Source organism: Patiria miniata, unplaced genomic scaffold (genome assembly GCF_015706575.1).
Source record: "Patiria miniata isolate m_02_andy unplaced genomic scaffold, ASM1570657v1 HiC_scaffold_12, whole genome shotgun sequence".
NCBI lineage: Eukaryota > Metazoa > Echinodermata > Asteroidea > Valvatida > Asterinidae > Patiria > Patiria miniata.
The window spans coordinates 5,266,704-5,292,561 of NW_024037050.1; the positions used below are offsets into that span (position 1 = coordinate 5,266,704).

A 25,858-nucleotide genomic window follows, 5' to 3' on the forward strand; every position below is an offset into this window, starting at 1 on the left:
TGCTTGTTGGCCTTTGACGTTGCCTGGTCTAAAAGACTAAAATGTGCTTCAAAATAATCATATGTGTGTGATGGAGGTCAGTCTCAGTCTTGACTAGAACACTTCTGGTCTTGGTCTTGACTCTTCATGTCCACGTACATGGGTGCAGAATTTTCAAAATGTTTAGGTTGGAAATTTTTCTCTGAGCATGACATCATAAATTGCTGAATTATTGGAATACACTCATATTAGGGCTCACACACACGCTGGTTGCAACTGGTGATCACTTTGTGTACAAAATGATCGCGTGCAACATACACACGCCCAATGAGCCACATTTTTCATTCCTCATTTAAAAGTGAAAATTTTAAAATATTCCTCGTAATTTGGAAAGATAATTCAATCATGTAATAAACTTACATATTTTCCCATTGTGATTGGGATTGACGTTGAAATTACACTGGTTTTTGCTACTTGAAAAGTCTCATTTTTACCCCGAGTACGAAAAAAATGTTATGTTCACGGGCCATGCGGCGACCCACAGACCGGTCCATGCGTTCAATATCCACGGCAAGAATTGTCTGCCCTGGTGACTGTGTTTAACTCAGTCTTGACGGTAGTATCGCATTGCAGACGTCTAGAAACCATACATGAGTTGGAAGCTTAGGAAAAAGGTCATTCAACCATCCTCGTTCCATGATTATCAGTCTATGCGTTGCGAAGTTACGATTCTTTTTTTTTTTCCAAAATACTTTTTCTTTACGAAATACATTGATAATAATAACGGAACCTTGACAATTTAAATTGTTAATATCGAAGCTTAAATTTCCTTTTATTTAAACCGTCAAAATATAGACATACATGTATTTGTGTCGCTATGGATTTTCATCATGGCGCCTTCTGTCTGACATCGGGCGTCGTGTAAGTATCACGCAATGATGTAAACGAAAACCGAAAATTATCAAGTTTGAGATCGAGTGCAGCGAAATCATTGTCATGTGATTGTCATACTCATATCAATGAATAGTAAAAATTACATTGCTTCCAATTGGACTCTACTTGTAGAACCATGGATATTGGTAGTTATGACCAGACCTGTGAAAACTGAAATACCGTAGGCCTCAACATGAAACATGACAGTTGTTAAAATAACACCTTTCATAAGAATTGAGAAGTGCCCAATGTAAATTGAGTGTTGCAGATGTTTTGTGGCAATCAATCACTCCGAACACAACTGGTATAAAATACAATTGTCATCCATAAGTTTGGGACCACTCGTTTCTCACCAATAATGCATGAATACATAATGCACGAAATGAAAGCGACTATAAAATGCTGGTCAACTGTTTACAAGACTGGTGCAGAATGTTCAAAATAGAACACGTATCCCATCCACGGAGGTCCCCAGTTGTCCAGGGTTCCAAACAGGGTCAGCTTAGGGTCAACAATGGGTGCCTGAAAATAGTACCAGATGACTGGGCTGTGCCACTTCTAGATATAGGGAGGGCAAGGCCGAGCAATTCTGTGTTTAGTGGCAGACAGTACCACTTCACATTCACGCTAGACTAGATGGGTACAATGTAGGAATGGAAGCTGAATTCAATAGATTGAGAAAAACAATTTTTTTCCAGAGATGTACATGTACATGTGTACAATACATTAACCAATAAAGATGGTACCTGTACTTCAAATAAGTCTGTGTTACCAACATGACATCATTTTACTAGTAAGTTAAATTAATAGTCTGTTTCCTTGCTCTGTGGTAGATCAGAATAATACCTGACATCACATTAAATGACATTCTGAAATCTCACTGATTGCCCACATCCATTTGTTTACCAGACATTTCTACATTTTGAGACTATTTTTCCAAAATGATATGCCCCTTTCAACGCAAACTTTTGCTGAGAAAAGGTTTTGTGAAGTTTGGGCGAGTCGAAATAGTCCATATTGATGCAAATTAAAAAAGAAAAGAAATGTTGTTGCTTTTTCGTTAGACATACATGTACAGGTATGTTTAAGATCCTGGTAACTTATACATGTACATAAAGTAAAATGATTCATATATTCTGACATCATTTACCAGAAATACTTGATCATAAAAAGCAATGTTGACCAGAAAAACTTTTTTTTTAACTGTTTTTTTTTTTGGATGGGGAAACACTAACTGATATGCATGATGGGACTATTTACTTCCGTTCCTGGACATGTGCTTGTCATAAACAACACTTCATTAATATAGTCTAGACTGCATATTGATTTCTTTCTCTGGTCTTTTTTTCTAAGGGCGATGCACTTGTATATCTAGATGTATTTAAACATCATTTTTTTTAATGGCATGCAGATTATTTTCAAGCAAAGACCGTTTGAGAACAACCCTCAAAATATGGCTGGCGGTTTCATTCAGGTAAATTGCAAAGGAGAACTGTAAAAAATTGCTGTTCATTTCTTTATTAAAAGACAATGTACAACCCTTGCTTTTGCTGCAATTTTCAGAAATAAATGGATTTGGAGGATTCGAGTGTTATAGCAATTATTGTTTAACTGACTTGTTTCACGTTCTGGGCTGGTAGATGCCTGAAAAACCAAGAAAACCAATCATTTTCTTGTAGTCTGGTTCCCTGACCCCACTTAAGATGAAACGGAGCAATTTATAGACTTTGGGGAATTGTAATGTCAGAGAATCAGTCTAGCAGGCCTGTACCTCTTCACAGGTGTGTACATCTAATCAATTGCAAAGAAAATGTGGAATAACTAAATACGAAAAAGTAGGAGCAGTTTTTGAAAATGAGCTAGTTTTCTCCAATGCTGGTCAGTTTTCTCCAAAACTGGTGCTTCTTTCAGAATTTTCCAGATCTTCTTGCAAATCAACCACAGATTTCACCAACTACGGTAATGACCCGGGCGAATACATGTATTTCAAGTGTTATAAACAGGGGTGTGAGAGACCACTGTTAAAAATAGCTGAAAACAGCTGAAAAAGGTGCAAAAAAGCTGAACTCTGGAAATCTCCTATACTTTTGTACACAGCAAGTGAGGGAAAAAAGCTGAAATCCAAAACAAAAAAACGCTGAAATCAGCTATAAAGCTGAGATTTCACACCCCTGTATAAAAGGGTTCCTGATGTGTTGCACTTTTTTTCCAGTGAGGTGAGGGCAGTGTTTTGATTTGTACTGAATACATTATAGGCATGAAAGCTCCCAGATTACTTTGCATGATGAATTACTTACACAGTAGAGACACAGCTCATTAGAGGCAGTCTAGACAATATTGATGTGTTCTTACATCTTACAGTAATGGGCGTATCGTTACACAGTGCATTCGGTAGCAGCACTTTCCACCATGAGGCCCCCAACACATGTGCAAACCAAGGCATTACCTGATTCATCCAATCAGTGAGCCTCTAACAGCCCATTTACCCAAGTGGAATTTGTAAAATAGTCTAAAAATTTCTTATTCACTTTGTGAATGCATCCGCCCCCCCCGCCTCGACTTTTTCAGCAATAGCCTTGAAAAAAAAAAAATTTGCGACCCGAGCTGTTATGACTTTTTAGCCTCGAGCCTTGCGCATCTTTTGATACCAAAAATATAAAAATCAGACCACGGGTTGCCGCGCAGTAAACAATTTTCCGGCGCTATGCTCCATGAAAACTGAATTTTCCCATATACGTCATGCACACAGAGCAGAATTACCATTCGTACATATGAATAATTAATTAGCCATAATTCCAAAACTCTTTGACCTATAGTCATGAAATTTCTTTGGTTTGTTTATGATGAGTTTCTCTATGCATGTATCGAGTTTCAAAAATTTTCGGCACTCGATGGCCGAGATCCCCCCCCCCCCCCCCCCCCCCCCCGGCTGAGAGATGGTCAAAATAACCCGGCCCTTTAATAGGGTTACAAGAAACCAAATTATTCACTTGTATTATTTACAATCCAACAATTGTATACAAAGTAAACAACATCCAAGTTTTCTTGTATAATCTTGCTTTTTTGGAATGAGTTGTGCTAGTTAATTTACAACAAGGTATTCTTGGTGAGCTAAATGGATACATTTCTTGTGGTAAATAAACATGAAAAACAATTCTGTAATGTGTGGATCATAAACTTAAGTGCCTTATAACTCCATCCTTGTAGTGCTAAGGATTTACGGGTGCATGTACGTGTACATGTATAAACCCTTACAATACACAGCAAGCCTCAAGTTGCCCAGGTACATGTACATGTACATGTACGTACATGTACATGTGTGCACTGTATGAATTCCTGAATAACTTCTAGACTTAGCACAGCCTTGGATCACACACATACACAATGTACATGTACATATGTGTACCAGAATGAATGGGAAGCTGGCCTTGGAGGCCCATATCTCATACACCATGCAAGGTACATGTACAATATACATCCATGGACAAGTAATGGATTTTACAGAGCTTGCATTGTCATGTATTTCAATAAGAAGGCCTGTATTATAAATACAGGGACCTTGGTACACTGCATGTAACCCTCCTCTTGCTTAAGAGGTCACCAATCTTCTTCTTCATTCATTCATTTTCATGCTGACTTGATGAGTTGGGCCCAACTGTCCCTGTCGAGCATAGTGTTGGAAAGAGATGAACCACTCAGACCAGTTTCTAGCTCGATGGCAGTCAGCGCGCAGCGTGCTCGATAATGAGGCACACAGCGAAGTTTTATTTGCAGCGAGTTGTACGGTCTCGGACCTTCGAGAATTCACGAGGTTTCGCGAGCGTTCGGCAGTGCCCCTGGAAGACCGACAAGAAACCCGTTTTCGCGGCAGTGTTGGGCCAACATGGAGGGGTGAGTGAAAGATTATTATTTTCGGCGTCGAATGATACCATTTTTTAGTGATTATATTGTTGTAAAGGTGATTAATGAGGCTTGCGAAATGAGGTATAAAAACCCTTTTTTTTCAACACTACCTGCACGTTTTGAGTGATCCTGACTACCTCGGGATATTGTTGGATAACATTTGTCGATTCCTGGACTCTTGAAGAGTTATGCTTTCGAACCGTACTATTCCCATCTCTGCAGGTTTCGTGGGCGATTTATATTTTGATGCGAAATATACGCGAAAATTGCATGATTTTGGTCGGCAACGTCTGATTCGGATGACGTCACTCGTGTATGCAGTGTGTATTACTAACCGGCACTACGTACATGTTCGTACGTGGGTGCATCGCGACCGATGTCGACAATAGGTTCCTACCCGTTACTTTGCATGTCGCATCAAGTACAAAACAAATACATCCAATGTGCATCTAGGCTATGCAATGCATTAGGAAAGAATGTAGTATCCAGGCGCCACTTAATTCAGCGGTTGTGTACAAAGTCTACGAGTGTCAAGTATGAGTGTGAAGAATCAAGAAAATTAATTTTCTAAGTTTTTCCTAACAAAATTGGAAATAATTCTCACTTTAATCTCAGTCCCAGATTCATGTCTTTTTTAAAACATTTTTGCAATGACTAACCTAATTTAATATTAGGTCGTTCCCTGTAAATGTACATGTATATTGATTGATTATAATTTTTCTCTCCTTTCTCTTTTCTTCAATATACCCTCTAGGTCAAGTACGCAGAGTGATTTACCCATTTTCCCTGTCAAGATGGTTGGACACAACATCCGCACTGGAAGATGAACATGACCAATTTCAATGGAACTCTATTATTTTACCATGGATTGAACTTTACAATTTTTGTGGTACAACCAGATTTTGCATGTTTAATTCAATGACGTGTGATCAACAACTCACAAACTGACGAATCAGGCGCCGGGGATTCTTACGCCATGTCGCATGGAACATTGCATGTATTGTTCGTTGATAAAAAGTAAGCACTTTCATGGTACATTTAATATGCGCCATCTTGTTCACATAGCAAGAAGAACAAGCATTGCTAGATACGGACACATTTTGTAATGTACACATTTTGGAATGAACGCATGATGACTTGGAAGCACAAAAGGTTTTGTTTGATGACGTGTAGACTGCAACGCATGTAAATTTGCCTGGTAAGAAAAATGACGCATAACAGTGAAAAAAAATAATCAGTTCAATCAAATTTCTCTAAATAACAACTTCCAGTTTTATTTCACAATTTAATGAATTTGTCAGTAGCCTTTATGCTGTATATTGAAAACCGATAATACAATACAAACCTCTGCGAACGACTGTACACTGCACTCGAAGTCCATATCGATGTTCTGAAAATACGCAGACTGCGTAACATTATGAACCACAGGCAACTTTGCTGATCGCCTGCGAAACAGTTTGCATCTGTCTGAGTTGTCGGCGACACTTCCAGATGAAATGTTTCCATATTATCTGTTCTGCAGTTTTGGTCCCTTTTTTTTGTTTCACTTTGCGTTTCTTACGTTGAGATGGAAACTAGCCTGAACAGAATTGATTGCTTGTTAGTTTGTAACCATTGCAATCTTAAATATTTATTATTTGTTCTTATATGCCTGCATTCTTACCCTTGTAATTATTAAGAAATACAATTTATTGTTATTGCCAAGGGCTGGAGCGGTTGAATAATCTTGCATCAAAACAAATTGCTGACACGTGGAATTTTATAAGCTCGTGGTCTATACATGTCGCAAGAGTATAGTTACTATACATGTACATGTACATTGCACATCAGTGTTTTCCAGAGCATTAAAAACCTCACACAATAAAGAAAATGTGCCTTAATTTTCATGTTCACTTTTTTTCAGATCTATATTTGTAAGTCATTCCATGTTGTGAGAAACTTTCATTTGTAAAGTTTTTTTTTCTTGGAAACTGAAAGTGGTTCAAATATTAAAGTGTTTCAGTATACCTTAATGTTTAACTAAATGCAGCTGAAAGTATGTAATTGTGATTTCATGAATAAAGTGTTTCCCAGAATTTCAGTCAAGAAAAGAGACGACTTGATTCTTTATACATGTTTTGTATTTGTTTTCAGGTTTATGTCCACTTTCCTACTTAAGATAAAGCCAAAAATATAGTTTATTTTGCGAATTTGTACTCCCCCACCCCTCCCAATAAATCCCCACAATGATTAAGAAATAGTTATTGCATTGCCAGCATAAACACTTAGTAGGACCCCCCCCCCCCAAAAAAACCCGACGAAGTCTTATTTTTAATGGGTTTACATGAAACATCGTTTTACTTCCCTGTTTCGAAAAGACACGCAACCAGTTCATTATAGTCGGGTGCCTTTACTCCGCGTTTACTTATTGTGATCCCGTGTACGTGTGGAGCAGGGCACGAAACCGCCGCGCACGTGCTTTCAGAGCGGTGTTATTTTCGTGACCTGGGCACTCGGAATAGACATCCTTTTTGAGTGATCCTGACTACCTCGGAAACTCAAGAGAACCAAAGTTATAAAATAAAGGTAGCTTAATAATGTCGCTTTTCATCAAATTGTCCAAACATTCTGCCCAACTTCGTTTAGTATATATAAAAGGACGATTTTCACCGACCGTAAATTCACCACAACAACGGTCATATTTCCTTCCCCATATTTCACAAAATAGTTGCTTAAAACTTAATTATTATCATTTAACAATTAAACTATACCCTTTTTAATCTCTTTTTCAAATAAAATCCTACTTTTAATGACACGTTAAGCGGAAAATGAATTTCGAAGATTGGATCTCCTATCTCATGAATATTCATATTTCCAGTGTGTTCGTGCATACGCTGCAAATAAACGAAAGCACTTTCGGGCATGCTGCGCGCTGACTGTGGACAACATTTTCTTCCTCACCTCCTGGCCTACTGTGTACAAACCAATGGGGGTCTTGACCAATATTGACCCAGGTAATAACCCGGCTGACAATGCATGTTTCCATAGTTAATGAGTAAAACCCCTAGCATAAATGTTGTTCGACAAAAGGACATGAGAAGCCAAGTTGATTGATTTGTTTAAGCTTAAACTAAAAAGTTATCTTCTTTGTTTTTATTTCTAAATATTTTCCATGTACCAAACTGTTCATCTGTTAACAAATTGCTAATGTGCACTTTATGCAATCTTAACAAACAAAAATCAACTGCGGTGTTTTTTGCATGAATATTTTTTTCCATTATGTTTCAACTCATGCTCTTAAATGTACAAATAGTGTTAGGGTGACTGTAATACTTGCTCTAAGCATCAGCCGTTTTGATTTATACTGTATTCTGGTCTGGGCTGTTTCCTCAATTCTTAGTTTTTTTTTAAGTCTTCTCTCTGACCAAGACCAGATTACTGTGGCTCATAATATAACCCTTAGTTTAAACACACCCTCCGGTCGAGGTCTAGACGCGAATGCAAATCACTTCCTATCAGGCATGTGTTCATGTTTATCTTGAAAAAGAAAAAGAACAAAATCAGTGTTGGCTTGCTGTACTCAGACAGCAGCGTTCCCTGCCATACTTTTAACACACCGTCTAGACTGTGCTCATTCATACCAACAGCTCAGGCAGTGTTGATTCCAAGCACTTTGAAATGGAAATGCTGCAGATTGAAAGTCCACTAAAAGGCCTGCAACAATTTTTTTTGCACCAAAAATAATTTAGCTAAGCATGCACACGTACATACATTGTACACGTAGGTACATGTAACTCATCTTTGAAGGGAATATACGTACAACATTTGCAAACATCGAAAAATAAAACTACCAAGTTTTTACGAAATACCTTACTAGGATGTTGGTAAATGACAGTCTAAAGCATCCTGTAAAATTCGTCCGTCCATGATTTGACCCATGCTGTATTATAATATTAAAGGGAATATACAACATTTGCAAACATCAAAAACAAAACTACCAAATTATTATGAAAAAGCTTACTGGACTGTTAGTGAATGACAGTCTAAAGCATCCTGTACAATCATGGCACCTGGTGTGCTGTCATTTACAAGAAAAGTGGTATTTTTGTATCGATTTCCAACGCTGGTCGGCCGACCAGTGTTGGAAAAAAACTGGCTTTTTTCAAATACTGCCCCAATTTACCATATTTAGTTAAGTCTGAATTTGTTTGCAATCGATTACACATCCATGGACGGGTACAAGCCTTCTAGACTGGTTCCCTGACCTTACAACTCCCCGACGTCTATAAATTTCAACAGTTCAATTTAAGCGGGGTCAGGGAACCAGACTACACGAAAATTATTGTTTTTTTTCTTGGTTTTTCCAGCATCTACGAAAACAAAACTTCAAACAAGTCAGTGTAACAATATTTGCTATACTAACCCCCAAATCCATCCATTTCTGAAAATTACAGCAAAAGCAAATGTTGTTATATTCCCTTTAAAAGACAAATGAAAAACACCCTGGGAAAATCCTAGTTCTACCTCATTTTATCATGTAGACATATATTCAGTTACCTTCATGTACATTGTACATGCTCACAAACTGACCCTGGTGTACAAATGTACATCTACATGCAGGTATGTGTATTATTATTCAGTGTTGGCCATTTTGTCCTGTGCAAGTCCACGGTGCTGGTTCCCTGCATTCCTGTAGCACTGCCCGATGTACATTGTACATCAAGTGAACCAGTAGCATTTATTTATAAGCACTTCTGCCCTTCAGCTGCACGGTATGGTGGTGTATGTGTGTTAATGCTAGGTCACTGGAAAATACTGCACATGTGCATAAACAAACTCTACCAAAAATTCTGTCAGCATGTTGGTCTAAAGATTGTGCAAACCACTACGTAAAACCATGGAGAACGTACTTGTACACATGGTAACACTAAGAGTGTAAGCTTTACCATGTAACTAACCAGCTGTAATTTTACATATTGGGTCATCATTTTTAATTCTGTACTCTACATTTAGTCATAAATCTCCTCACGAAAAATTTGTTCCAAACATTTATCTTTTACAGTGTTTGAGACAAGAAAGGGCATTACCCTCCTATGCAAACATACATTCTGTGCCAAGTTGTCCCTGCAGTCAAAATCAATCAAGTGACTGTTTTCAACAATTAAAAGCTCCCGGCTTATAATAACGCAAGATTGACTGGCTGTGACTGTTTATGTAACTCGATACAGCTATGCTTGACTGTAGGTGATTGATAAGCCAGCTGTGCCTATTAGTTGCCTGCTTTTGTCTGTTGACTGAATTTGACTAGTCAGAGTGCTTGCTTGAAATATAATCTGACTGTTGGTGACTAGCCTGTGTAAAAGGCATGGCAGGGGAAGTGGATGGAGTTTTGACTGTCTGTGACTGTTCAAACAGTAGGAGAGTTAATACTCAACATGCAGTGGTCTGTGTGTTTAAGTGAGTTCAAGAGTCACTCAGTGGGCTCGTGGGGGCCCACGTGCATTTTGGGGTACAATCTTTGAAACTCTCAAGATCACCTCAAGAAGTCAAAACTACTTGATGCCATATTTTCTGACCCTTTTAAGGGCAGGAGCCACGACATTAAAAAGTGGGGGTTTAGCGCACAAAAACAATTCAATAATTTCAATAAATAATAATATTAATAATAATGTGCAGCGGAAGATGTTTATTGGCGTTGTTTTTTTTGTTTTTGTTTTTGTTTTTTTACATTTCTTGCACATCATGTACAGTGCCAAACTTGTTCATGCGTATGCAGCCGCCCACTTTCTCCTGTTTATTTGGACACAAGTTTTGTTTTCCTAATTTTTCCTGTCCAACGGGTGCACATGTACCGGTATACCCTACAAACAACAAACCTGTTAAAGTGTACACGTTGTGCAACGCCAGAAGTCTTAACGTTCTAGAAAGAACATTTAAGGCCGGTTCATACTCGGCATCAAAGTGAACGCAAATCCGAATTTGTGACGTCAGGGGCACTTTTCGCGCTGCGAATTCGCAAAAGTTGAACACATTTCAACTCCGGCGAATTTCGCAGCGAATGCTTCGTGACGTCAAATTTGCATCGCATTTGCATGAACCGGCCTCAAGCGAAGTTCAGTGTGAAGCAAATTTGTTTGTTACATGTAACTGTGAACATCACAATGAAACTTTAGTTGTCACGAAATTTGCTTCACTTTCGCTTTCCCGTGAAGTGTAATCTGGCCTTTAGGCAATTACAAGTTAGTTTCAATAAGGGAATACATGTAAATGTGTGCTTGGGAGGTTTTAAACACTCTGTTTAAGACCGGTTGGAGTCTGGATGCTGATAATTAGCTAAAAAAAAATCGCAATTTACACTTGTAAATGTTATGAAATAAAGACATAGCCTCTTCTTGTTTGAATGTGAAATGTGTTCTTATGTGGTTCGTGGTCTCCCTCTCTCCACTAATTTACCAGCACAAGCTACCGGCAATGCCGATAAAAAGTTTTCTGTACTGCGAAATGCGCCGGAAAAAAAGTTAACCATCATTTTACTAAAGTGAAACACCGCGTTTTAATTGAGAACAGATCCAAATTGGCAAGTCGGTCCTTTTTACAACACCAACGCGTCTCCCCAATATGGCTTCAAACGACTTCATTCTGAGGTTCTCTGTACGCTATCCAGTCACTATTTGCTTGTGCCCATAATGTTATAGCGCCCTCAAGTGTCAACCCAACACACCCCTTTCTGTCCAACTGTGTTTAATGTTTAACCCTGACCTTAGCCTTGATCAATGATCTCCCCGCTAGCGCTCTCCGTTAGATAGCTGAATCAGAGTGAGCAGCTGATCTGGTTTGGTTAGATGTGCTCATTGCTCAGCTGCTATACACTGGCCATGCATGTGCAGGGCTTCGTTGGACGTACATTACATTAAATACCATTTGTACGTATGTCGTACAGTGGCATACATGCAAAGACCATCAGCTTAGCCCTTGATGCAACTGTCATATGCTGGTAAAAATGTAATAATAAGCAATATTGCAACAATCTACTCTTATTGGATGGCTACTTTAGGGGTGGGAAGGGTCTTTGGCAAGTGATGACATACCCCTTACTCCCTAGGCCTTTTTGCTAGGATGTAGCCTCAATCCTGCAAAATCATCCAATTGGCCTCTTGGAAAAATAGCATGTAGCCTGAATCCTGCAAATTCCTCCATTATTTCTTGACTACCGGTATGGTCCGTGGAGAGGTGACCACTGCCTGAATCCTGCAAAATCCTCCGGCTATGACTGCCAATAGGCTGAGGCAGAGGCATCCTGGAGCAGTGCGGAGGATTTCAAGTATAATTAAGGACTGAATTTATGCTAGGCTGAGCATAAACAACACAAGGTCCAGCCCGAGACCTTGACACAGTGCGTCCTCCGAAATCAGCACGCAATTTTGCCATGTAACCTCAATCCTGCAAATTCCTCCAATTTAGGATTGGGGATGGTTAAGGATACTGTTTGTGAGACATGGTGGAGTGCACCTGTAGGCTCTTACATGTATAGTCCTTCACTAATATCTGCACACTACGCACAATGAGATCTGTGCTTGCAAGTGCAATAGTATGAGATTCATAATCATATCAACATGATGACTGACTCGACACTTCGAATCAAAGCATGTCATCTTTGATTGGCTGGAGTTTTAAACAAAAGAGTAAACCACACAGGGAATAAGAAATCTTCAGGTAATTTGGTTGAAAAGATTTCAGAAAGAAACAAACGCGTTAGCAGATTGTCACGGTTGCATCAAGGCTGTCTATCAGTCGCAACTACCGTTAGGCATGATTAGCTGTAATGTTTCTGCATCTGTGAGGAGTTTAGCAGCGGGCTGTCTATTTTTGTACAGGGCCAGTATTGGGTTCAATGCTCTGTATGTATGCACGCCTCGTGACCGACCGCAAACTCAAAAAGGGCTCTGTTGAGCTGTTTAATTGTCTCCGACTCGTGAAATATTGTTTTGACTAGCCGGCCCGAGTGAATGTCCCGGGCTGCGCCTCCGCAATGGATTTCCTGTGGAACCTATTCTCGGCTTTGGATTTTGTGCACAGAAAATAGGTAATTTAATCTGGAACCGATTCTTTAGGGCCCGGAACCGACGATAGCGGGTACCCGGTTCTTAAAAAATATTGGACTCGCGGTTGCGGTTGCGGTTCCCATATTGGAACCGGTTAGAACCGGGGAACCGCCGGAACCGCGCAAGCCTACACTCTACTTGCGTTGGGGAGTTCTTGCTGCCCTCCGACTCTTAATCCACCATCCGTCATGATTTTGAGGCCTTGTTCAGACCACACTTCCTGGGGCCAAGCTCACCCCACACTAATAAGCAAAAAGTGTTCCTACCGACTATTATTGTGTACATGTATACACTGTATTTCATTCAATGTACCATTTTTTATGTTATTTGTTCCTTTGCAATCACTCCAAAGACCTCACAGGGTATGGGGGGGGGGGATCACATGCAGGTTTTAGTTTTGAAATGTTGTAGTGCCTTTATATCATTCACTTACTTTCAAAATAAACTAATGAGCAAGACTTGGTACTTTGTTTACATGCAAGTGTTGACCAAAAAGTCTATTAGAACTAACATTTTCAATTGTTTTCATTTAGCCAAACCTGGATTGGTAATACTTTTCTCACAATTCTAAGTCGGTAGATATTTTGTAATTTAAAGGGAAGATACATTTGCAAAAATCAGAAAACAAAATTATAAACTTATCATGAAATACCTTACTGGATTGTTAGGGAACGACATTCTAAAGCATCCTGTAAAATCGTGGCCCCTAGTGTGCTGACATTTTCAAGAAAATGTGTATATTTCCAACGCTGGTCGGCCGACCAGCGTTGGAGAAAACTGGCTTTTTACCAAAACTGCTCCTAATTTGTCATATTTAGTTATTCCGCATTTTCTTTGCAATTGATTACACACATATGACCCTTCATACAAGCCTGCTAGACTGATTCCCTGACCTTACGATTCCCCGAAGTCTATAAATTGCTCCGTTTCATCTTAATTGGGGTCAGGGAACCAGACTACAAGAAAATGATTGGTTTTCTTGGTTTTTCCAGCATCTACAAGCCCAAAACGTGAAACAAGTCAGTTTAACAATATTTGCTATCACATACTGATCCTCCAAATCCATTTATTTCTAAAAATCGCAGCAAAAGCAAATGTTGTACATTCCCTTTTTAAGTATCATTGTTCCAATCCAAATGCCTTGTTTGATCTTACCTTCACAATGGGCAGTGTGACGCAGGAGGAATACTGTAAATAAACAACAAAACAATAAGGCTTGCATTAAAGTTGCGTGATAAAAGTGCTTCAATATGGTCATTCTACACAGTTGAGAAAAACGTTTTTAGCCAAAAGCCACTAAGGCCAAAAAAAAGTTTCTGGTTTCTGGTATGGAGCTTATCCCAAAAGTGGTGAGGCAACACGTATTTTTAAAAATCTTTTCCGCTACTTTTTTCCTTTTTCAAACGCAGCTGATGTTGCAGATGACGCCTCGATCCCCTTATAACTCTCAATATCCTTCAGAGTGGAGCTTGGGGTGACCTCAGTAAGGCCATAAGGCTTGAGAATTCTGCACCCACTTATGATCTCGACCGACACAAACGTTCTTCGGGAAATTTGGATAGTCAAGACAAAAATCAGAGAAAAATTGTGCAGCAGCAGGATTAAAGTCAAACCAGTGAGTTTGGCGGTTTTGAGACATCATCTTACATTGAATTTTTTTTAATAATTTTGCCGACGCGCATGGCTACGCACATACCAGAAACCACAGACTTTTTTTTTGGCCTAAAGAAAGACAATTTTTTACCTTAATGTTGAATATACCGTGTATAAGTACATTACAATTATGTTATTTTTAATTCCATCAAACTATGGCGCATCTTTTTGCTTAATACCATCAGACACTACATGTACGTTGAGTTACATGTAATGTAAGAGGGAGTAAGACAAGAGGGAGTAAGACAAGAGGGAGTCGCATACATGTAGGTACTTTATACTTGTACAATGTAGCTTCTTGGATACCAACAGAAACCATATACATGTCCTGTTCCAGAAGTAATGGCTGCCATACAAGGGGCTTAAGCCCTTTTCACACTAGAGCTTCTCAACCCGGGTTGAACTCAACCCTGGGCGAACCCAGTGCCGCCCCGGGTTGAGTTTTTTATTTTTCAACCCCGCGTTCAACCCGGCATCGTTTCACACTTATTTCATGCAAATCAAGCTTATCATGCTCAGTTACTACTGTTTTGAGCCCTGGCAAGAATTTCAACCCGGGTTGAAAATCTCAACCCTGGTCTGGAGCAGGGTTGAGTTCAACCAGGGGCGAAATCAATCTCGGGTTGATGCAGGGTTGACGCAGGGTTGAAATTCTTCCAAGTGTGAAACGATGCATGTTTTCAACCCTGCGTCAATCCCAAGAATTGTCTGGTGTGAAAAGGGCTATACATGTACATTCAGTTGCCCCATTCTGGTGCTACATGTGTAAGAGAACTAAACTCCCTCAATACTCTTGGCCCCAACACAAGTCCACAAAAACCCTGCAATAAGTCACAAAACTGATCAGTTATTAGACGCTGTTTGAAACGCACCACATCCCCAACATCTATGCAGTTTTAAGATATCAACTAGGTTATAGTTTAGGTGTCTAATTTCCAAAGTGTCCATGTATTATGTCCCCTTTTTCTGTCGCTCAATTAATTCCAAAGACATGCCGTGAGAAAGTTGTTAGTGCATCGCCCAACTTCAGCAACCTCATTTCGAGTTGCGCATTGTGCATTGCAAGCTTTTTATGCGACGTGCACATACATCATGTATGCGGGAGAGTTTTGTTTTTGTATACACTTTCTGAGTGTGTGCACTGTAGACACGTGCTCACAGATTGGATTGGTGCTGCAAAATGTCACGTAAACAACACTTACAGCACATGATCTATTGCCCATTCATACTACATGTATGTGGTCCATTTAAATGGTGTTATTTTCAAATAGTTAAGCAACGCGAACTGGTGCGAAGCTAGCTTGAGTAACTCCAGCTTGACAAGCTCATCAGGAATGCATGTGAGTTCCTGATGAGCTTGTTAAGCTGGAGTTACTCAAGCTAGTGCGAAGCAGGATTGGAACTGTATTTTGCCCGTGTCTCACGGCAGGCTGTCTGGCACTGTCTGGCACTGTCTGGTCAAATCGCAGTGTGGGCCGGGACATGGCTCGGACATTGTGAGGTGTTCCGGGAAAGAAATCAACTCTTTTTTGTAAATGAGAGATCAAAATCTGATTAAAGAATTCAAATTATTGTTTATTTAATAAGCATTCCTATGATATTAAACAGTTTTGATAGGGTTGTAAAATTTAGAGTTATCAAATAATAATATGTTGACAAAAATGACAGAATGTTTTCACTTAATTTTCCATTTAAATTGTTATATCTCCAAAACGCAAGCACTTATGAAAATGATTTAACCGTTATTCATTTTGTTGTGCGATTCTCTTTGCAATGATTGTTGATGATTTCTTCAAAAACATGAACTCCGTACTTGTGGTTAGCTTTATAAATCCTATTTAATTGAGGGACTGAAGATCTTCAATCACTTTAGGAATATACATTTGCAAATGTTTCAACCGTTGAAAAACGTGTTACAGCTTCTGTAAAAATAACCAATAATAATTTAACAAAAACATGGTAGGAAAGTGAACAATTTACTGGATTATGACGGATTCCCCAACATTGTCAAATAAGGAAACCTGGCTGAAGTTATTTTCCGTTTTTATTTGAGATGCCTTGCTTGCGGATATTCAAACACTCACCAAATATACTAAAGCATATAAAAGATTCGGTGTGCCGGTCCATCCTCGGCCAACCACGTCCAGAAAAGGGGTTGCCAAGACGGCTTCGCCACCTACTCCTGCCGGACCCACATAGTCCGCGCAATCCCGAAAACAACCAAACGTATTCAATATTTGTGGTAATGCCTTTCCTTTAAGAAGTTAACTCGGCATGCAATGCCCAACGAAAACAACGCCATGCTATTTCACAGTGATGACACGATCCAGGGACGAGAGCCAGAAGCCCCACTAAACGGCAGCATTCCGTATGCTGCTTGCGCAAGATTGCTGTCCCAGGAAGTCACCAGCACATGAACACAGTCCAAAATGTGAAGGGATATCCGTGCATTACGTGAGTCATAGAACCGGTAGCAGGCTGGTCGGCTGCACAAAATTGCTCTCGTCTCGCTACAATCTCAACGTCCGTTTTTCCGAGCGAAAACGTCCTCCATCCGTCCAAAATTAGCGCCTGGCCTGTCGTGGGCCAGCTGTCAAGATTGCAAATCCTTTCACTTTCGCACCAAAACCACAGAGTGTGGAGGTTTTTTTAGGGGTGGTTTTCCGCGGCTGACTGCAACATCTACCGATATCGAGGTCGCCTATGCAGCGCGCAGCACGTCATGACCGTCAATGGCGAACAAGTCCTCTAGACTGGACGGGCCATGCTCATTAGCAGACAGGTAAGTCAGTTCCTGTCTGACATGTAACCGCAGAGGGATATCTTTGTCTCGAGTGAAAATGGTCAAATAAATTCATAGATCTAATGACAATTATTCAAAATATGATTTCAAGTAAATATGTATGTATTCTATGGTATTTTAATCAAGCTTACTATCTATATGGTTATTATTGTGCCGAGTTGTGTCCCTCCGTTAATACCATACCCCTGCCTATAATGAATCCGTCAAATCAATTATTAATTAGCTGGTGTATTGCATGTGCAGCAGCCAGCAGGTAGGGGTCGTCTTGTTCCTATGACGACAAGGTCGTCCTACGTTTGTTGTGCACATTTATGATCAGCCAGCCACTTCTTGATTAGAAAATAAAGTACAACTGCAAGCCAATTGCCCTCTTTTAGTATCAAACTCCAATTGTATTTGCTCTTTCTTGAAACCCCTTGATTTTAATTAATTCCAACAGTTGAAAACTAATTATGGCTGAGACAAAACCAGCGGTAGGCAAAGCAGGAACTAGTCTAAACTTTGTAGCAAACGACCAGATTTGGTAAGTACAAGTAAATACATTGCAGTAGGCCGAAGTACACAACAAAGGCGTACACAAGGCTATGTGTGGGCTTGTACTTGTAGCACCACTTACAAGTACATGTACTTGAACATGAACTATCGTGACTATAGGATTATTGGGAAGTCCATGTAACTAGGACCCTACTTATCGCCTTTTTTAACATTCGAACATGGTCACTATGATCGCCCACGCCAGACCATGTCCAGGCGATAAGTAGGGTCCAAGTCATTCGGACTAGGGCCTAGCTATTGGGTAAGTAAAAAGCCAAAATTTAGGAGTAAGGCTTCTCGTTGTTAACGGAATCAATGTTAGGGTCTGGTTTTTTTTTTACAATAATAGATTTCGATCTGAAAACAGATCGAGCCTTGTTTGCTTTGAGCATGCTGAGTTCCATTAATTCCTAACAGACAGGCCTGTAAACATGGCGTAAATCTACCACCATGTGTACAGGTCTAAACTAAAGGTACTCAATCCCAGATAACTTGACCGTTGGTCAACTCAACTCAAACCAAATTGACCTTTGAGACAACTCATCCGTTGTGACAACTCCAACTTCTTCCAAGTCTTCCAGTGAACAAATCGAATGTCAGACAGCTCGACCGTTGAGACAACTCGACTCGGGACAGCTCGACCATTGAGACAACTCGACCGTTGAGACAACTCGACTCCGGACAGCTCGACCGGACCGTTGAGAAACTCCATCTCGGGACAACTCGACCGTTGAGACAACTCGACCGTGGAGACAACTCGACCGTTGAGACAACACAATCACATTTGATTATCCGAAACCTGTCCGCACATCCCAAGTGCCAATGAATGGGATAGCGCCATTATTTTCCTGAACTAAAATAAGCCACTCCCGTCCAGCAACCCCAGCCCCATCAACCCGGCCTGATTCGGACCGAGCCAAGCAGGCTACCCCCAACCCCTACCCCGCCACCCGCGGCTGGACACAAAATCCCCACGGCAAAAAAACCCCCCGTACCCGACTGCCAAATGCCCTCTCTCTCTTTCTTAGCTTGGAAAACCCCAGCATAAATGAAAGTCCCAGCCGAGCCATATCCCTCCCCAATAATCAAACCTGAACATGGCGAAAAATCCCCGGTAGGGCCTACTTTAAATATTCCCTACTGTCCCCCGAAAAATTGTGAGTCGACTTGTCTCAATGGTCGAGTTGTCTCAACGGTTGAGTTGCCTCAATGGTCGAGTTGTCTCAACGGTCGAGCTATCCGGAGTTGAGTTGTCTCAATGGTCGATTTGTCAGACCCCCAACAAATCAATGTGGAGACAACTTGACGGTCAAACCACAAACATCTGGGTTGCTACTTGCGTGATACCTTTGATTCCTCTTATGTCTTTTAAGAGTCTGTGTTATTAGAGTTCACCTTGGAAATTGTTGTAATTGCAAGCATTGAAGAGCCTGTAAAAAGACATTGAAGGCGTGTATTCATAGCACGCAGCATGGTAGCATTTTTCACAGATTGTGTGACTGTTAATGCCAGGACATTCTCCACGCCTCACCGCTGTTTTCAGGGTGACATTAGGTTTGTGTGATATGTCCGTGCTTTAGTTCGTATAAAAAGCCCTCTTGTGACCGAATTTCTCCAGTTCGTTTTGCGTAAAAACAGCTCACCGGAGGACGTCTTTTCAATTGCTTTTTTATATTACAAATACAGTTTTGATATTCGAAATGTAACAACAGAAAAAGGACAGTAATTTTTTATCAGATAGACTGTGAAGTTTTCGGCAAGACATTGGATTAGAAAACACCTTTGAAAAATTACCTTTGATTGCGACATTTATAAATGTCTCAATCGGAAGGAAAAAAACATTCAGGTTTCGTGGGATTTTTCGTATCTGGGTAAGTTAATTCCGAATCAAGTGAATTACCATTGGAAAGAGTAATTAAAGGAGAATACTACTGTTGACGACTTTAGAGAAAAAAACCAGATGGAGCCACGTACGTAGCTATTTAATACATACACTGAATGTAAACAAACAGCGCCATTTGTGCACGAATCCAATAGCAGGCACTACGCGTATCCCCGTCACTAGAAATGTATACACGCAGGGCACTGGCCAACATGCTTCGGCGTACGGTGGTAGCCCTACTTGTTTGAATCGCAAACCCTGCGTACTGTGCAGTTGAATCGAGAAAACCACAGTCCGTGTTCAGTAAACCCACCAGGGAATCCCCCATTTGCAGGCGAGTTTGGGTTTTTTTCTTTCGAAATCACTGTTAATACAAATATAAAGTCTCATTGATGTTTTCATGGCAGTCTTAATTCTAACTTAACTTACTTGTTTGCAGAAAAAAAAGCTTTATTTTTGACCCCTTTTTTCGCTGGTTGCTGGCTTTCGTTCAGCAAATGGAGGCCTTTTTTTTCTTATTTCGCAAAAATAACGACATCGCATTTGAAATCTTTGATGGAGATGCTCAAGTTATTCATTTTGTAACCTACATTGGGACAAATCTTATGGCTTCAATAACTATCTCTTGTGTTATGAGCAGTATTTTGGAAGGCCGTTCTCAGTGATTTGTTTTTAAGAACGTTCATGAATGTTAATTTTACAGCACAACCCGGAAAAACTGGCGCATGCGCATAAACCAAATGTCGCGCTGTGAGCCTCTGGAACAGCGGTGAGGAGAAAACAGAGCTTAAAGTTTAAATCTTTGAAATTGTACATTGAAGGATCTTTTATTCCTTCTAACTCAACTTTATCCAACGTAAGACCAGTGGTTGTGTACGTCCCTACAACTACACAAAACTGAAGCATGCACAAAAGTCGAAATGCAATTTGTTAAAAGTTTGGGGTTCTCAATAATATGTGTCATTTAAACAAAATTCAAAACAAAAATGTGTCTCCTTTAAAGCCATAAATTTGAACAATAGTTTGAAACGTGCTTGGTCCACTAATTAGTTGCACCTCAATACCATCCAAACCAAGGCTGTGCCTGGTTTTTATCCACTCCTTTTCTGCAGTGATGTTACCAGCAACTTTCAAATTAATGTGTGGCAACAGATACAACGCCCCCTTGTAAACATCTGTGCAAAAGGAACCTTGAAAATGTATTAAACTTTAATGAGAAGTCTAATGTGCACCGTGCACGTACTGCTTCCATTGGTGAAGCAAGTGCAAATGGAATGGGTGAAGAAATAGTCCATGATTTGTAATTTGTGCATTTTGTTCGTTTGAAGCAACAAAAGGCTCAAATTCTAAAGAAGGGTGCTGAACAACTAACCTGATGAAGTTTCAGCTGAGCTTCAGCTGTATATTTCGAGAACAACAACCTTGATTTCAAAACAAAAGTTGCGGAATCATGTTTTGAATTGGGCCTGAATTCAGCGTTTATGACACGTTCTCACTGAGCTGATTGCAGCTACGCGATGTCGTGCACCGATCTGACGAATTATAGCAACTGTGCGCGCCTGTGCATAGTGTCAACGCTTGCGTGCGCTTCGCCGAATAAAAAAACGAACTACTAACAGAAATTTCCAACGGTGCTTCTTAAGATGCACCGTTGGAAAGGCCTTTTTTTGTTGATTTCTTCAAAATGACAGCTTGCCAGAAAAAATAATTTCACAGGAAGTTTAGTCCCCTTACTATCTTTCAACCAAGTATGTTTTTCAACAATAATTACGCCAGTTACTTTTTGGATAGCTGCAAATGGCTTTAAGAAATCCAATCCAGTTCCGAACTGTAGACAGGTTTAGAAAGTTCTCTTTATAAGAAAAGCAAACTGCATTCAATACACTTTCATCAAGGAACATGAGCTTGAGTGAGGCACTTTGTAGCTCAGTTATTAACTGTATCTCAGGAGACAACTCCTCTGGAAAGCCAACGTACTATAAACCGTGTATTGCAAATACATCAGTGGTTCTGTCGGGAAAAAATGATTAGGCTAAAAAGCCGAGATGCTGGAACACATGATGCACTTTATTCAAGATGGGAAATTTATTATCATCAGCAGTTTGTCTCAAGGACAGTCTGGGTCGTTACCAGAGGAGTTCTATAGATGCCAAGGTTGACTGAGTGCAAACACATTCATCATGAACTTTAATTTAACATCTGGCAATTGGCAAGGCGCCATCATTACACGTCGTTATTACACATCGGTGCATCATATACGTACGGCAAGTTTTTAGGTACTTTTTAATACAAAAATTATCCTTTTCATACAGTGAGCAACTAGGAGTGACAAACTTAGTCATTTACATGCTCTGGCAGGCAATTTCAGAAATTGCACCGGTCGAGTCTCGTTAATACAAACTCGTTCGGACCTAGCCAAATTGTTTGGCCTTATATCAGGATTTTGTATTAAGAGGAACATCAGTTCCATTCATTGTGCACATAAATGCACAGTCGGGACTAAGGCTTTATGTTTGTTATAACCAGAATTTTGAATTAACAGAGTTTCTCCTGTAGTTTGAGATTCGACTGTAGTTCCTCTGACTTATTTGTAAATTATCTTTTTGACAACGTGGCAGGTTAAAACTAAGACTGATACATATGAGTGAGTGTCATGACTATAATTTTTTAATTTGTTATGCTCTCATATTTTATTCTTTCTTTACTTTGTTTTCTTTTGTAGGAAAGATCATATCAAGTATGAAATAGATGCGGCCCGTCGATGGCCTAATGATTGGGGCTTTCTCAGGACAAGTTACGGTGACGTGAGTAATTAAACTTTAAAAAAAAAATGAGTTTCCTGGATTAAACATGTTTTCCCCCCTTTCTTGAAGTTGTCTGTGTCTTCAGTCTTTTGTGGTCAAGGGCAATTACAAACCATCTTGGCCCCTAGAGGTAGATCACTTCATAACTGCTACATCTGGATAAAAACATAGAATTCAGGTTCATAATTGGGAAAGAGGTTTTGGGTTTTGGGTTTTGTGCATAAATAGGGGCATGAAGATGGGAATTGTAGAAACAAAATTGAGACAGACGGAGCAGAGATAACACACAGTTTGAAAATGTATCGAGCATGAAAGTTCGTTTCCTGTCCCATTATTATATCAATTAAATAAAAGATACCTTTTTGAGACTTTGGTTACAGAACTCGTATCACCATGGGACACCATCACGGTGTCTTTATTAACTGGTGTTGATCCGAGCTCTGTAACCAAAGTCTCAAAAAGGTATCTTTTATTTAATTTAAAAATGTAATCATTGCAAATGGCAGCTTGAATAAAGCATCACATGTAGGGAACCAAGTCATCCACAGAAATGCAGAATGGCATTTAATGGATTTCCATAAGCTGTCATATGCACTTGCAGACTACTAAAATGCAGAGACTGTATGAAGCAGACTCATAGAAGCCTGGCAAATGCATGACTGATTGCTAAATGAGAATGACCTTATATGCCTCCAGCCAGACAAATTACCAGATGGCTGGAGTTAATGGACCAGGTGATCACGACTGTGGAGTCCACGTAGACAAGGCTGCATCAGGAGGGCACCAGGAAGCCTGCACACGCAATCAATATTCATATTTTCATTGTTTGAAACGAAATGCACAAAATGACCATGGCCAGTTGAGAATGTTGTCTAGACAAGCAGATGATAGTCCTAACACCTGCTGGGGCTCAGAGTAATGCAGGGTCAGGTGGTGGTGGCGCAGGCCTGCCATCTCTGGTGTTTGTTGTTAGATGTCTAAGGAGCTGAGATAATACAGCTTATCTTATGCATTGAAATATGATTTAATGGCCCTAGCCTGGTGTAATGACTAGGAGCAAACCATTGACTGCTGTTGAGGACTTCAAGGATGTGTTAATGAGCTGTGGTATCGCAGGGCTTAAGCTGTGTCTGCACAAGTGTAACCCCCCCCCCAAAAAAAAATCCATTTTCTTTCTATGTCCACAACAACAATCATTGTCATCAAATGATGTCAAACTGTATGTTATCTATGTTCCCTAGTTGGTAAAAGACGACTTCCAGAAACGAGAGATCAAAAAGATTGAGCTACCCCCACCGCTGACTCTGCCACCTATCACTCCAATCTCAAGATACATCAAGGTGCTGCCATCACCCAAGCCCTACCCTACGACCTCCAACTCTACCATTGGCTGGAGATCTGGACACCGTGAACACCGACTTGAGAAATACGGGTCTTATGCCCGCCCGAAGGGAGGGCTGGTCAAGCAGCTGAACTGGCCAGCAGAAGGAATCGAGTAACTCCTTGATAGATCAGCAGAAAGACTGACACTACAATCAACAAGGGCTAGTGTTGGACAAAGTGACTGAGCCTTGGTTGGCATTGAGGAACTGTCGACTATTCACAGTGTCTGCTGGGTGTCAACCTACAGAGAACGTTTGTGGCTTTGCCAGTACAGTTACAGATGATTTGACTTGCATCTCTTGTGACAAATGGATCACACATGAGAGTTCCAAGTCCATGAAGGTGTACAGAGTCAACCATACAGGGCATGTAGAATGTTTGAGCACTAAGAATTTGATTTCAAAACTTCAAATGATGCATCCCAACCATTGTCACTAACAGGCCGGGTTTTATTTCAAGCTACACAGTACGAGTCAAAAGAAAGCGACCGGGTTAGAAAAACAATTAACAATAAAATAACATTGAATCAAAAATAACGGAAAGATTCCCATATCTGGCCATCGCTACATTTTCCCTTCAGTGACCTATCAGCCATCAGAAAGTGATAATATGCCCTAAAAAGTAATATTTAGCCGGGAAAATATTGAAGTTTTTACTAAGAAAACTCTTAGAAATTTTCAGACCAGTCCCATATGGTTTGTGCACAGGGGGACAAGTGATGGCCAGATATGGGAATCTTTCCAAAATAACATGGGAATAAAGTAGTTGTTATGGACTTAAAACTGAACATTTCTAGTTACATGTATAAACATCACAAAATAGAAATATCACAAAATTCAGCTGTCCACCACTGATCAATAACTGATACGCATTGATGAATACCTTTTAAATACAATGAAAGACAACTTGCAAAAGAAAACAGACAAAAAATTACCATTCTCATTTCAGAAAAAGACTTCATTTATTCCTCGTATCAAACTTGGAATGTTTATACAATAAACATGCTGTACCATTAAGCACATATTGAAGACTTCATTTGGTGATGTTGGTTGATCATTTTTATGAAACCTTGTTTTCATTTGATCGTCCCTTTCAAACAGGCCGTACCGGTATGTCTCCATTTTCCAGATAAACTGACTACATGTATAAACCATTTAACAAAATCAGCTGTTATGTACACGTAGTTCCATGCATATTTTCTTGTTGCAAGTACATGTACATGTATTTATTTTTTATGCAATTGTTAGAAGTGGGTTCATTGCAGCGCACATTAGCTTCCAAAACGTGACAAAATGTGGAGTCTGGCTGTTTTATGTGTGGCTCAGTTGAGCATATGGCATTTTATATGTGCTTTCTTCATCATTATCTGTCGTGTTTAATGTAAAACTCAAATTTATTGGTTGCATGGCCTTTGCACAATATTAGTTAGTAAAAAATATGCAATCGATCAGACCACTTACATTAGGTAGCTAGTCATGCTGTGTTGTATAAGTAAAACTTCTTTCTTAGAACATTTTTAAAGAAAAGGGGTTTATTTTTTATAAGCATCGGATTTTTTAAAACACAGTCACAATGAAAACTCTCTGCGTAAAGGCATAGTATAGGATCATGGTGTTTTTTTTTTTCATTTTGTTATTATTTTCCAATAATATGAAACCACTCTAAATTCGTAGAAGAATGTGCAAAACCTAACCTGTTGAAGTTTCAGCTCGGGGGAAACTTTTTGAAGAAAACTTTTTGAAGAAAACTGTGAAGAAACCACGCACAACCTTTTGATCACGAAACACAATTTTGTTGACAGTTCTTTATTCCAAAAATCAGTCATTTCACTGATCGTTAGAAATCACCTACATTTTTGTGTGATATTTCTCTAAATGACAGCAAGCCAGATGGAATAATTTCA

The 25,858-nt window shown here is 39.8% G+C and overlaps 2 protein-coding genes and 1 long non-coding RNA gene across 3 annotated transcripts in view; 2 read left to right on the top strand and 1 right to left on the bottom strand.

Moving 5' to 3' along the window:
- LOC119746166 overlaps positions 1–17,307 on the bottom strand; it is a 69,556-nt gene extending 52,249 nt beyond the window's left edge. The window contains exons 1-2 of the mRNA XM_038222977.1: positions 16,634–17,307; positions 14,052–14,084 (exon numbers count right to left, since the gene is read on the bottom strand). Of these exons, the coding sequence (XP_038078905.1) occupies positions 14,052–14,084; positions 16,634–16,676 (76 nt within the window). The 5' untranslated portion in view covers positions 16,677–17,307. The remainder of the gene's footprint in view (positions 1–14,051; positions 14,085–16,633) is intronic.
- LOC119746183 lies at positions 4,634–6,909 on the top strand. Its single transcript, XR_005273702.1, has 2 exons — positions 4,634–4,803; positions 5,570–6,909. It is a non-coding gene; the product is annotated as an uncharacterized LOC119746183 (long non-coding RNA).
- A 279-nt stretch (positions 17,308–17,586) lies between the features above and the next one.
- Positions 17,587–25,332, top strand: LOC119746176 (uncharacterized protein C20orf85 homolog). Its single transcript, XM_038222988.1, has 3 exons — positions 17,587–17,875; positions 22,491–22,572; positions 23,814–25,332. The coding sequence occupies exons 1-3, from the start codon at positions 17,805–17,807 to the stop codon at positions 24,069–24,071; spliced, it is 411 nt and encodes a 136-aa protein (XP_038078916.1). The 5' UTR covers positions 17,587–17,804; the 3' UTR covers positions 24,072–25,332.
- Positions 25,333–25,858: the final 526 nt, after the last annotated feature.